The sequence below is a fragment of the Heptranchias perlo genome, chromosome 6, assembly GCF_035084215.1.
Source record: "Heptranchias perlo isolate sHepPer1 chromosome 6, sHepPer1.hap1, whole genome shotgun sequence".
Classification (NCBI taxonomy): Eukaryota; Metazoa; Chordata; class Chondrichthyes; order Hexanchiformes; family Hexanchidae; genus Heptranchias; species Heptranchias perlo.
The window spans coordinates 25,581,397-25,595,901 of NC_090330.1; the positions used below are offsets into that span (position 1 = coordinate 25,581,397).

Genomic DNA, 14,505 nt, shown 5'->3' on the forward strand with positions numbered 1-14,505 from the left:
GTAAAATCTAGACATTAATGCTTAGTAAAGATGTGGCAGCTTTACAAATACCATCAATTGGAACTCAACTGAAAGATGCCCAGGAAGGTGTTGAACAGGTAGACTGACCTTCAACTGACCCATGGACAACTTCCTTGCAAGATGTTAGCAGTGCACAATGTAATCAACCATCCACTTAGCTACCTGCTGCTTGCTTAGCAGTTTGCTTTGGATCTTTGAATCATAATTGTTCAGACTGCCTAAAATGCTTCATATACAAAACATTGTAACAAAAGACTGGGCAGCTAAGTAGCAGAGACAACGTTCCACTTTCCACCGGTGGAGTGGCAGGTAAAATTGATTGGAGAACAATCTCTTGGTCCAAATCAATCAGGGAAGCAGCTTTTGGTCGTAACTTCAGACGAGTCTTGAATAACATCTAGTCAGAATGCCAAATCAAATAGGGGTCACCTACAATAAAACTTGGCGACTTCAGTGCCTCCGCTGATGAAATCCTCATCCATATTTATGCTTCAGAGGCTCAATTATTCTAATTTTCTCACCTCCCATCCTCGACAAATTCCAATATACCCAAAATGCAGCCCGTCCGCACCAAGACCCGCTCACCCATCACCCAGTTACGAGGCAGTCCATTTCCACACACTCATTCAGCATTACACATATTATCACGTGCAACTGCAGTGAGCAGCAAATGTTAACTTTTAAAAAGGGAAACAAAGACTTCAGCGGCATATTGCAGAGAGGATACAGTTTTTCAGTGCTGTCAAGCAACTTCTTTGCTTACAGGTTTGAAAAAAAAAAATTGAAACACTGTCCATATCTGGCCTGACAAGTAGCATTTGATTTAACCCTTGAAATTGGAAGACAATATTATTCATCCAAATCACCAAATGAACAATTCCAGAACAGAAATGTCCAGCAATCTCCACAAATTTGCAAAATAGGTGTTTCGCATTCAGGTTGACCTTTTAGAAAAAACTGAAATTCAGGCTGACAGTAAATTAGTCAATAATTATGATTGTCGCAAAATGGCTGGACACAAGCTGGACCTAAGTCACATAAGGGATACTCTACCACTTTACCACCAGGCTACACTGCATACTATATTTTAATCAAAGTTTAATAAATTATCTTTTTCATCTCAATAGGAATAACTAAATTGGTCCTTCAGAGCCTGAATGAACTGTTAAACCCATAGTCCATTTTGATACAACAGAACCTATAATCTGCATTTGTACTGTACATGTACCTGTGATACCATCAGATCACACAAGTTCTCCCCAATTAAGGAGTTGCCTTCTTTGTCCCCATTCCATAGTTTTTTTGAAGGACGTGACTTTTCGTCCATTTCCCAATGCCCAGCTAAATTTTTATTCTAAAAACTAATAGACATTGCTTCCACCAAAACCTCTGAATTCCATGTCTTAACAACTCAGCAGAAAACAAATCGACCAACATCTTTTTTGATTATTTTAAATTTATGCCCTCCAGTTACTAACTCACGAACCAAAGATAATTTTTCCCTACTTACCTCACCAAAACTTTTCAATTTTAAAATACTTGGATCAGATCTCTGCTTAAACTTCTCTGTTCAAAAGCAGAGCCCAATTTCTCTGGTCTCCTTTCATATCACAATATTCTAACTGAAGCTCACCAACTATTTATATAGGTTTCGCATTATCTTTTTCATTTTGCCCCTTTAAGCTCCCATTTCTAAAACCTAGGATCTCCTAAAATTGATTGCTCTCAACATGTTGGGAAGATAAATGCACAATTTTACGAGTGAATTGTATTTTGAGAAGGGAAGAGATTGGACTACATTTAAAGTATATCATTGAATCTTGATTCTCTTAAATAAGCAAAGCTCAAACATGTCATGGCGAATCAAATAACTAGGGCAGTAGATAGGGCTTTAAACTGATGAGGTGGGGGCAGGGTTTTCAGGTAGTGGTAAATTTATAAGCGCAAAGAGAATAGTCAAGGCTGTAGAGCAGTAGCAGTGATTTGGGTAAAAATAAGAGTGTGTCAGGAAGGGACTGAGAGTTTAACAAAAATAAGATGACATTACAGAAAAATTAATGGCGCTATATCTGAATGTGAGAAGCATTCATAACAAGCTAGATAAATTAATGGCATCAATAGAAATAAATGGGTTTGATCTAGTAGCCATTACTGAGACATGTTTGCAGGGTGAACAAGGTTGGTAACAAAATATTACAGGGTACTTAACTTTTCGAAAAGATAGGCAAAATGGAAAGGCGGGGTAGCTTTAATAATAAAGGAGGAGATAAAGACAGTCGCGAGAAAGGATCTTCGCTCAGAGAACCAGGATGCAGAATCAGTATGAGTGAGAAATAACAAGGGACAGAATGGGAGTAGTGAGGGAGTAGCTTATAGGCCCTCTAACAGTAGTTACAGTGTTGGACAGAATATAAATCAGGAAATTAGGGGAGCATGTAACAAGCATAATGCAATAAAACGTGGGGGACTTTAATCTTCATAGACTGGGCAAACCAAACTGGCAAAAGTAGTTTGGAGGACGAGTTCATAGAATGCATTTGAGACAGTTTTCTATGACAATACGTTCAGGAGCAAAGCCTAGCAAGCCACTTAGTTGCACAATCTCACTACAAAAAGTCATAAGCATAAAACCAGACGGACCACTAGGCACCAGACATGACGAAGGCAAACCAAGCCCAGCCAACCCTGCAAAGTCCTCCTCACTAACATCTGGGGACTTGTGCCAAAATTGGGAGAGCTGTCCCACAGACCAGTCAAGCAACAGCCTGACACAGCCATACTCACAGAATCATACCTTTCAGCCAACACCCCAGACTCCTCCCATCACCATCCCTGGCAATGTCCTGTCCCACTGGCAGGAGAGACCCAAAGGTGGCGGTACAGTGATATACAGTCAGGAGGGAGTGGCCCTGGGATGCCTCAACACTGACTACGGACTCCATGAAATCTCTTGGCATCAGGTCAAACATGGACAAGGAAACCTCCTGCTGATTACCACTTACTACCCTCCGTCAGCTGATGAATCAGTCCCCCTCCATGTTGAGCACCACTTGGAGAAAGCACTGAGGGTAGCAAGGGCACAGAATGTATTCTGTGTGGGGGACTTCAATGTCCATCAGCAAGAGTGGCTCGGTAGCACCACTACAGACCGAGCTGGCCAAGTCCTGAAGGACATAGCTGTCACACTCGGCCTGTGGCAGGTGGTGAGAGAACCAAGAGGGAAAAACCTACTTGACCTCGTCCTCACCAATCTACCTGTCGCAGATGCATCTGTCCATGACAGTATTGGTAGGAGTGACCACCGCACAGTCCTTGTGGAGACAAAGGCCCGTCTTCACACTGAGGACACCATCCAACGTGTTGTGTGGCACTACCACCATGCTAAATGGGATAAATTCAGAACAGAGCCATCAGTGCAAAACTGGGCATCCATGAGATGCTGTGGGCCATTAGCAGCAGCAGAATTGTAATCCACCACAATCTGTAACCTCATGGCCCGACATATTCCTCACTCTACCATTACCAACAAGCCAGGGGATCAACCCTGGTTCCATGAGGAGTGTAGGGGAGCATGCCAGGAGCAGCAACACATACGTAAAAATGAGGTGCCAACCTAGTGAAACTACAACACAGGACTACATGCATGCTAAACAGCAGGAGGAACATGCTATATAGACAGAGCTAAGCAATTCCACAACCAACGGATCAGATCAAAGTTCTGCAATCCTGCTGCAACCAGTCGTGAATGGTGGTGGACAATTAAATAACTAACGGAAGGAGGAGGCTCCATGAATATTCCCATCCTCAATGATGGCGGAGTCCAGCACGAGTGCAAAAGACAAGGCTGAAGCGTTTGCAACCATCTTCAGCCAGAAGTGCCGAGTGGATGATCCATCTCTGCCTCCTCCCAATATCCCCACCATCACAGAAGCCAGTCTTCAGCCAATTTGATTCACTCCAAGTGATATCAAGCAGCAGCTGAGTGCACTGGATACAACAAAGGCTATGGGTCCCGACAACATCGCGGCCATAGTGCTGAAGACTTGTGCTCCAGAACTAGCCATGCCTCTAACGAAACTGTTCCAGTACAGCTACAACATATGCATCTACCCGACAATGTGGAAAATTGCCCAGCTATGTCCTGTTCACAAAAACGAGGACAAATCCAATCCGGCTAATTACCGCCCCATCAGTCTACTCTCAATCATCAGCTGAGTGATGGAAGGTGTCGTCGACAGTGCTATCAAGCAGCACTTACTCATCAATAACCTGCTCACCGATGCTCAGTTTGGGTTCCGCCAGGACCACTCAGCTCCAGACCTCATTACAGCCTTGGTTCAAATATGGACAAAAGAGCAGAATTCCAGGAGGTGAGAGGAGAGTAATAGCCCTTGATATCAAAGCAGCATTTGACAGAGTGTGGCACCAAGGAGCCAGAGTAAAATTGAAGTCGATGGGAATTAGGAGGAAAACTCTCCAGGGCTGCAGTCATACCTAGCACAGAGGAAGATGGTAGTGGTTGTTGGAGGCCAATCATTTCAGCCCCAGGGCATTGCTGCAGGAGTTCCTCAGAGCAGTGTCCTCGGCCCAACCATCTTCAGCTGCTTCATCAATGACCTTCCCTCCATCATAAGGTCAGAAATGGCGACATTCGCTGATGTTTGCAGTGTTCAGTTCCATTCGCAGCCCCTCAGATAATGAAGCAGTCCGTGCCCGCAAGCAGCAAGACCTGGATAACATCCAGGCTTTGGCTGATAAGTGGCAAGCAACATTCGTGCCAGGCAATGACCATGTCCAACAAGAGTCGAACCACCTCCCCTTGACATTCAACAGCGTTACCATCGCTGAATCCCCCATCATCAACAGCCACATAAATACTGTGGTTACAAGAGCAGGTCAGAGGCTGGGTATTCTGCGGCGAGTGACTCACCACCTGACTCCCCAAAGCCTTTCCACCATCTACAAGGCACAAGTCAGGAGTATGATGGAATACTCTCCACTTGCCTGGATAAGTGCAACTCCAACAACACAAGAAGCTCGACACCATCCAGGACAAAGCAGCCCACTTGATTGGCATCCCATCCACCACCCTAAATATTAACTCCCTTAACCACTGTGGCTACATTGTGTACCATCCACAGGATGCACTGCAGCAACTCGCCAAGGCTTCTTCGACAGCACCTCCCATACCCACCATCTCTACCACCTAGAAGGACAAGGGCAGCAGGCACATGGGAACAACGCCACCTGCACGTTCCCCTCCAAGTCACACACCATCCCGACTTGGAAATATATCGCCGTTCCTTCATCGTCGCTGGGTCAAAATCCTGGAACTCCCTTCCTAACAGCACTGTGGGAGAACATTCACCACACTGACTGCAGTGGTTCAAGAATGCATCACCACCTTCTCGAGGGCAATTAAGGATGGGCAATAAATGCTGGCCTTGCCAGCGACGCCCACATCCCATGAACAAATAAAAAAAACTAGAGATCTAGTATTGTGTAATGAGACAAGGTTAATTAGTAATCTTATAGTTAAGGATCCTCTGGGCGAGAGCGATCGTCGTATGATCCAATTTCATATCGAGTTAGAGATTGATTCAGTTAAGTCCGAAAATAGGGTCTTAAATTTAAACAAAGCCAATTAAGGAGGTATGAGGGGCAAAATGGCAAAGGGTAGATTGGGAAATTAGATTAATAGATACAACAATAGATAAGCAACGGCAAACATTTAAAGAAATAATTCATAATTCTCAACAAATACACATTCCCTTGAGGAATAAAAACTGCACATGAAAAGTGATCCAACTGTGGCTAACTAGAAGTTAAGAATAGTATTAGATTAAAAGAGGTTTACAATGTTGCCAAAAAGAGTAGTAAGTCTGAGGATTGGGATGGTTTCAGAAATCATTGAAGGATGACCAAGAAATTGATAGAGGGAGAAAATAGAATGAGAGTAAACTAGCAAGAAATATAGATTGTATATTGTAAGAGCTTCTACAAGTATGTAAAAAGGAAGAGATTAGTGAAAGTAAACGTGGGTCCCTTAGAGGCAGAGACAGGAGAAATTATAATGGGGAATAAAGGAATCGGCAGGGATGTTAAACAAATATTTTTTACCTGTCTTCACAGTAGAAGACACAAAAAGCATACCAGAAATAGTGGGGAACCAAGGGGCTAATGAAAGTGAGGAACTCAAAAGTAATTAAGATTAGCAAAGAAAAAGTACTGGAGAAATTAATGGGACTAAAAGCCAACCAAAACCCTGGACCAGATGGCCAACATCCTAGGGTTTTAAAAGGAGGTGGCCGCAGAGATAGTGGATGCATCTGACCTTCCAGAATTCTAGATTCTAGAATGGTTCCCTGTGGATTGGAAGATAGCAAATGTAACCTGGCTATTCAAGGAAGGAGGGAAAGAGAGAGAGAAAACAGGGAACTCTCGGCCAGTTAGCCTATTGGTAATAGGGAAAATGCTCGAATCTATTATTAACGACATGGTAACAGGGCACTTAGAAAATCATAATATGATTAGGCACAGTCAACACGGTTTTAAGAAAAGGAAATCAGGTATGACGAATCTAGAATTTTTTGAGGGTATAACTAGCAGGGTAGATCAGGGGGAAACTCGTGGATGTAGTATATTTGGATCTTCAAAAGGCATTCGATAAGGCGCCACATAAAAGGTTGCTACACAAGATTAGGGCTCATGGGATTGGGGGTAACATATTAGCATGGATTGAGGATTGGTTAACGGACAAAAAAGAGTAGGAATAAACAGGTCATTTTTGGGTCGGCAAGTTGTAACTTATGGGGTACTACAAGGATCGGTGCTTGGGCCTCCGCTGTTTACAATATATATTGATGACTTAGATGAGGGGACCAAGTGTAACGGATCCAAGTTTGCTGACAATACAAAGCTAGGTGGGAAATTAAGCTGTGTGGAGGACACAATGAGTCTGCAAAGGGATATAGACAGGTGAAGTGAGTGGGCAAGAAGGTGACAGATGGAGTACAATGTGGGGAAATGTGAAATTAGCCACTTTGGATAAGAATAGAAAAACAGTATTTTATTTTTTTAAAGTTGAGAGACTAGTAAATGTTGGTATTCAGAGGGATTTGGGTGTCTTTGTACATGAAACACAGGACGTTAACGTGCAGGTACAGCAAGCAATTAGGAGAGCAAATGATATGTTTGCCTTTATTGCAAGAGGGTTGGAATGTAATAGTAAGGAAGTCTTGCTGCGATTACATAGGGCTCTGGTGAGACCACACCGAGTATTGTGTACACTTATGGTCTCCTTACCTAAGGATGGATAAACTTGCCTTAGAGGGGGTGCAACGAAGGTTCACCAGATTGATCCCTGCGATGAAAGAGTTGTCCTACGAGGAGAAGTTGAGTAGAATGGGCCTGTATTCTCGAATTTAGAAGAATGAGAGATTCTCGCATTGAAACGTATAAAATTCTTAGAGAGAACTTGACAGGGTAGTTGCTGAGAGGTTGTTTCCCCTGGCTGGAGAGTCTAGGGAGCATAGTCTCAGGATAAGGGGTCAGCGATTTAGGACTGAGATGAGGAAAAATTTCTTCACTCAGAAGGTTGTGAACCTTCAGAATTCTCTACACCAGAGGGTCTTGGATGCTCTCTGTCATTGAGAACATTCAAAACAGAGATCAATAGATTTTTGGACACCAAGGGAATCAAGGGATATGAGGATCGGGCGGGAAAGTGGAGTTGAGGTCGAAGATCAGCCACGATCTTATTGAATGGTGGAGCAAGCTCGAGGGGCTATATCGCATACTCCTGCTCCTATTTCTGATGTATTATTTCTTACACTTTTTTTTATGTAAAAACTACAGATACTCGAAGTGACAAAGAAATTGAGATGCGTCAACCATTAAGTATTGAGTTCTCCGACCCTGCACATTAGAGTGAGTGTAAGCTGCATGGTGGTTTCAACATCACAAGCACTAAAGGGTTGAAATAAATTTCACACAAAAAGGTCCATAGTATAAGATCTCATCCAACCACGAACTGTTCAACAGTTGCATTTTCTAAATACTCTTCATAAACCTGGACACTAGAATGCAGAATTTCCTGCTGCTTTGTGTGGATTATGGCCTATGAGTAAAATGGGAGACAGTTCTTAAACCATTGGTACATACTAAGCATGTTGTGTAGATATATTGCAAGATATCTGGAACTGCATCAACTTGTTGCTAGATTATCTAGCTGGGAACCCTTTCTAAATGTCTACAGTAAGTTGGAAGTATGGGTCTAGACCCAGCACTGGTTGAAAGCTGGCTGCCCATATTTCAGGACAAGACAATTAGGGAATGTAAAGTTCTTCTATGCCCAAATTGGTTACTGAATTTTAAAAAAAATGCAGCTGCACTGTGTGTCCATTTAGTATTAAAATATTGAAATCTATGTAGATTTATTTTACACCTCTGACTACCCAAGCAGTGGAAAATATTGCTACCACAAATGTTCAAGCTTTAGAGTACACCGCATATTTCTGGATAGTCTGATATTCAAAGCATTGTAAAAGACAACAGAATGTACCAATGCTCCTCTGCAGGTATTTCACATAACGCACAGCACAGTCTTCTGGGTGGGGTGGGATGGGGTCGGTCGATAGATCAATTTCAGCTGTGCAATTTATGAACACAGAATCATAGAATGGAACAGCACATAAGGCCATTCGGCCCATAATGCCTGCACTGCCTCTTTGAAAGAGCTATCCAAATAGTCCCATTTCCCAGCAAATTTTTCCACTTCAAGTATTTATCCAACTCCCTTTTGAAAAATTTTATTGAATCTGCATCCATTACCCTTTCAGGCAGTGCATTCCTGATCATAACTCGCTGCATTAAAAAATTCTCATCTCGCTTCTGGTTCTTTTGCCAATTACCTTAAACCTGTCTCCTCTGGTTACTGACCGTTCTCCCACTGGAAATAGTTTCGCCTTATTTACTATCAAGACTGTTCATGATTTTGAACATGTCTATTAAATCTCCCCTTAACCTTCTCTGCTCTAGGAGGAACAACCCCAGCTTATCTAGCTCTCGTACAGATCTGGTTGCTCCCACTTTCCATTGAATAGCACCACCAGTTATCGACTTTATATGCCACAAATCTTCCAGTTGTGAGTTATGTTTATTAACTTCCACAATGTACTGTGTACAAGGTCTTGATGACTTCTCCACAAATAGCAGGATAAATGTTACATTTCAGCAAAAGCTTTCCTTGGCTAGTTGGGTAATGTCAACACCATGTATTTAAACTGATAACCCAACTGATAGCAATGGCAACCACTTTTCCGAACAGGATCAGAAACAGGCAGAGCAACAGATCTCCGGTATATGTGCTGTGCAACAGTTACTTTGAACAGGACACTGGGTACATGATTATATTTTGAGAAAGATTGTACAATACAACCTAAAAAAGCGGGTTATGGCACAGGGATAGCTATTACTGATCAGGGTGCTCCAACAATTACTTCTCAACTCAAACCAGAACCAATACACAACAACTTCTGATTCAGCATTGATTTTGCAGAACTGCCCATACACTTACATTTGTAATATAAGGTTCAACTGCTTGAGCTGTCCTTTTTAAAAGAGCCTTTGCCAAGTCATATGCTTGCTTGTTCAGATTCTGTAAGGAAGCAAAAACACAGCTAAGACATGAATAACATGAAATAAAATCAAGTCAATTTAATGAGCTTTTACAGAAAGTATTGTAACTTTTGAACTCAGTCCTAACTGGTCCACAACAATGAACTACATGATTACTGATTTCAAAATATTTGGAGAAATTTTCACATCACTTTTCAAATTATGCACCTTGTACTTACTTATACCGTTTAGACATAGGGCTAATTCAGAATCAAAATCATACCAATCGACTTATCACATCGTTAAAAAAAAATTAAGTGCTACTGATTAAGTAATCATTGCTTCATAGACTCTGGAATAATGCTTGTGTACATGCCTTTTTTTCCCAACTCAAGGTACCTACACAACCCAAAAATAATTCAAAGTACATTAACGTAAACTGACATGGACACATGACACAAACACATGACAAGGAGCCTTTTGCATTTTGTGGTTATTAAATCAGCCTCCTGGTCACTTTTTTTTTTGCTTATTCTTAAATCGTCTTTATCCCCTATTCCTTGTATGCCCTCCTTCTACAGGAATGCATCAAGTTGCTTCTTGAATTAATATCTAAACTGTTTGCTCGAATGGCTTTCTTTAGGCAACTTAAGATACCAGATCCTAATTTCTAGCTGTGAGATGTGTACAGATACTCAGTTTTTTCCCTTCCTCACCTAATAGTTCCAGCTCGCTTTGTCCCCCCACCCACCCGCCATAGCCTACTGGCATCAAGGCCAATTGTAGCACTCCCCATTGTAGTGCTCCAACTGCTGCCCTGCCTAACACAGCACTGAACTTGAAACCATCTGAGCTGTATGGTTTAGTATTGTTTTTAATACTACTTACCTGTATCACAATCCCAACAACTGCATCTAACCCCATCTGTGCATAAATGTTGACTGAAAATTTCTTTATATAAGCCGAATAAAGTTAGCAAACAATACACAGCATCAAATACAGAACTGGATAACATTTCTTTTCTGTATAAATATTTTATAAAAATATTGCATTGCTGTAAATGACTGGACATAAATATTTACAATAATGCAAACAGAAGCTTAAAACATTTTCCCGGAATTTGCCGCAATGGCGATATTGGCGCCCAAGGCCCGAAGTGAGACTGTTGTCCGGTCCGATCCTCCACACCACAACTTGCTGGAAAAATAATTAGCGCCGGATCGGGAGTGGTGCAGCAACCAGCTGTACATTCAGTCACTCCATAAATAATTCACTTTTTCGAATTCTGATACACCAAAAGAAATGTTTTCAAAAAAATGTAATACAAAACGAGCAATTTTCGATTTTGAAGAACACTAATACTTTGAAAGAAAAAATTCATTGGATAACCATGGTTGTGAGTAAAAGCTTGTTCTTTTTGATGACATATTCACGTAGTTGTAAGGAGTTGTTCATAGTGCTGCTGCATAGTCCTGGTTAATTTTAACAGAACGCTTAAACAGTAATGTTTTAGTTGATATATTTTGAGTTTTCCAAAAGTGTGTGATGCTATCACTTTCTTACAGCTGGTCACCTCTGATAGATTAATGCAAATGGATGATCGGGAGAAAAAAAAAATCTCGCCCTGATACTGAATACAGTTGGCCAATGAACCAGTGACTCAGAGACTCTTTTAGATGGTTCCCTTGCTGCCTTTCCCTGATGCACTCCTTTCACGGGGCTTCCTACACGGTTCGAATATTAATTTCCCTAAAGTTGGTTTTCCTTGGGCTGCACTGTTCAAATCTTGCTCACTTTCAGAAAAAACAAGTGGCAATGGATTTCATATCAAATTTTCTTTTACGTTGTATATTTTCAGCATCAACATTGCATGCGTCAATATCTCTGACCACAATCTTTATTTTGGGGCATGTCAATGGCAAAAACTTCAGATTGTTTTACTGTGTTGTTGAATGTTCAACTGTTACACATGTCTTGATAATAAAGTGAGTTTCCATTATGTTGCCTCATCATTTCCATCTCCCTTTCCTGGTTTCTCGGTTCTGACATTCAATTAAAGGCCCATTTACAGATGCCATCCGTCGACGATAATGAAAATCAAAGTGCAGTTTATTTTTAAAATCACAAATTAAATGGTAATTTGCTGCATTCGAAATTAATCAGACTTTCGTCAATTTGGGTGACTAGATTATCGCAATGAATAACACATCCAGAGACGTATGGTGTGAATGAAATAATTAAATGAGTTTGAACAGATAACAGAATGATGCATGATATTATCATGGGGAATATGGAAATGGCAGAGTGGTTAAACAAATATTTTCTATCTGTCTTCACAGTAGAAGACACAAAAATATACCAGAAATAGTGGGGAAGCAAGGGTCTAAAGAGAGTGAGGAGCTTAAAGTAATTAAGATTAGTAAAGAAAAAGTACTGGAGAAATTAATGGGACTAAAAGCCAACAAATCCCCTGGACCTGATGGCCTACATCCTTGGGTTTAAAAAAAAGTGGCTGCAGAGATAGTGGATGCATTGATTTTGACCTTCCAGAATTCGAGATTCTAGAACAGTCCCCGTGGATTGGAAGGTAGCAAATGTAACCCCGCTATTTAAGAAAGGAGGGAGAGTGATAACAGGGAACTAAAGGCTCGTTAGCCTGACATCAGTCGTAGGGAAAATGCTCAAATCTATTTTTAAGGACATAGTAACAGGGCACTTAGAAAATCATAATATGATTAGGCAGAGTCAATATGGTTTTATGAAAGGGAAATAGTGTTTGATCAATCAATTGGAATTTTTTGAGGATCTAATTAGCAGGGTAGGTAAGAGGAAACCAGTGGATGTAGTATATTTGGATTTTTAAAAGGCATTTGATAAGGTGCCACACAGAAGGTTGTTACACAAGATTAGGGCTCATGGGATTGAGGGTAATATATTAGCATGGATAGAGGATTGGTTAACGGACAGAAAAGAGATTAGGAAAAGACGGGTCATTTTCAGATTGGCAGGTTCTAACTAGTGGGGTGCTTCATGGATCAGTGCTTCAGCCTCCAGTGTTTACAATATATATCAATGACTCAGATGAGGAGACAAGAGTGCAATGTATCCAAGTTTGCTGATACAAAGCTAGCTGAGAAAGTAAGCTGTGGGAGGTTGCAAAGGGATATAGACAGGTAAAGTGAATGGGCAAGAAGGTGGCAGATGGAGTATAATGTGGGGAAATGTGAAATTATCCACTTGGGTTGGAAAACTAGAAAAGCAGAATTTTTTTTAAAAAGGAGAGACACTAAGAAATGTTGGTAGTCAGAGGGATTTGGGTGTCCTTATACATGAATCACAGAAAGTTAACATGCAGGTATAGTGAGCAATTAGGAAGGCAAATGTTATGTTAGCCTTTATTGCAAGGTGGTTGGAGTATAAGAGTAAGGAGGTCTTGCTGCAATTATATAGAGGTCTGGTGAGACCACACCTGGAGCACTGTGTACAGTTTTGGTCTCCCGACCGAAGGAAGGATATACTTGCCTTGAGGGGGTGCAACGAAGGTTCACGAGGTTGATTCCTGGGATGAGGGTTGTCCTATGAGAAGAGATTGAGTAGAAGGGGCCTATATTTTCTGGAGTTTGGAAAATTAGGGGTGATCTCATTGAAACGTATAAAATTCTTAGTTCTGGACTCTCCAGCCAGGGGAAACAGCCTCTTGGCTTCTACCCTATCAAGCCTTCTACGGTCATAAGTCTCAAGATAAGGGACGACCATTTAAGACTGAGCTGAGGAGAAACTTCTTCACTCAGAGGGTTGTGAATCTTTGGAATACTCTGCCCCCAGAGGGCTGAGGATGCTCAGTCGTTGAGTATATTCAATACTGAGATCGATGAATATTTGGATACTAAGAGAATCAATGGAAATGGGGATAGGGCAGGAAAGTGTAGTTGAAGATCAGTCATGATCTTACTGAATGGCAGAGCAGGCTCACGGGGCCGTATGGCCTACTCCTGCTCCCTTTTTTAGGTTCTTATGTTTACAAGCCCCACCTACATGATTTCCAGGATTAGATCAATAACTTACAGAAAAAAAAAATTAGGTTTCTCTTATTAGTATGATGCCACAAACTTATTGCCCCAATAATTGTCCTGATCAGCAAATAGTATCATAATAGGTTCAGCACAGGAGGCCATTCAGCCCATTGTGCCTGCGCCGGCTCTTTGAAAGAGCTATCCAATTTGTCCTATCTCCCCGCTCTTTCCCAAAAGCTCCCACCCCCCCCCCCCCCGCTTCAAGTATTTATCTAATTCCCTTTTGAAAGTTACCATTGAATCTGCTTCCACCACTTTTTCAGGCAGTGCATTCCAGATAGTTACAACTCGCTGGGTAAAAAAATGTTTCCTCACAGCACTTCTGGCTCTTTTGCCAATCACCTTAAATCTGTTTCCTCTGGTTACTGACCCTTCTGGCACCGGATTTACTCTCTCAAAACCCTTCAAGATTTTGAACACGTATCAAATCTCTCCCTAACCTTCTCTGTGCTAATACACTTCAGCACGTCATTCAAATGCAATCAGAGAATGCACCCTTTAATCACGCTGCTGCTAAGCCTCTTAGACTGAAAAAAAAGGTGTAAGTGGCATTGGCATTAAAATTGGCTTAAATGCAAGAAAATGGCAATCGTCATTGATTTTAATGGTGGGTAGAGCTATGATAATCTTATTCTCACCGTTTCAGCAAAGGTAACAGCAGAACGGTGCAGAGGGTTCCAGCAAACTATGGTGCGGTGTATGTAATGGCATAAATCACTCATGCCCTAATTTCCTTCAATTTCTGCACAATAATGGCGTGCACCATAGATGCGCGATTACTATGGCACAAGTT

At 41.5% G+C, this 14,505-nt stretch overlaps 1 protein-coding gene across 3 annotated transcripts in view; it reads right to left on the reverse strand.

Annotated features, from left to right (window-relative positions):
* The window catches only part of pds5b (PDS5 cohesin associated factor B), a 218,689-nt gene that overhangs the window by 133,120 nt on the left and 71,064 nt on the right, over positions 1 to 14,505 (reverse strand). For all 3 annotated transcript variants that reach the window (XM_067985956.1, XM_067985959.1, XM_067985957.1), the window contains exon 7: positions 9,599 to 9,679. In XM_067985956.1, the coding sequence (XP_067842057.1) occupies positions 9,599 to 9,679 (81 nt within the window). The remainder of the gene's footprint in view (positions 1 to 9,598; positions 9,680 to 14,505) is intronic.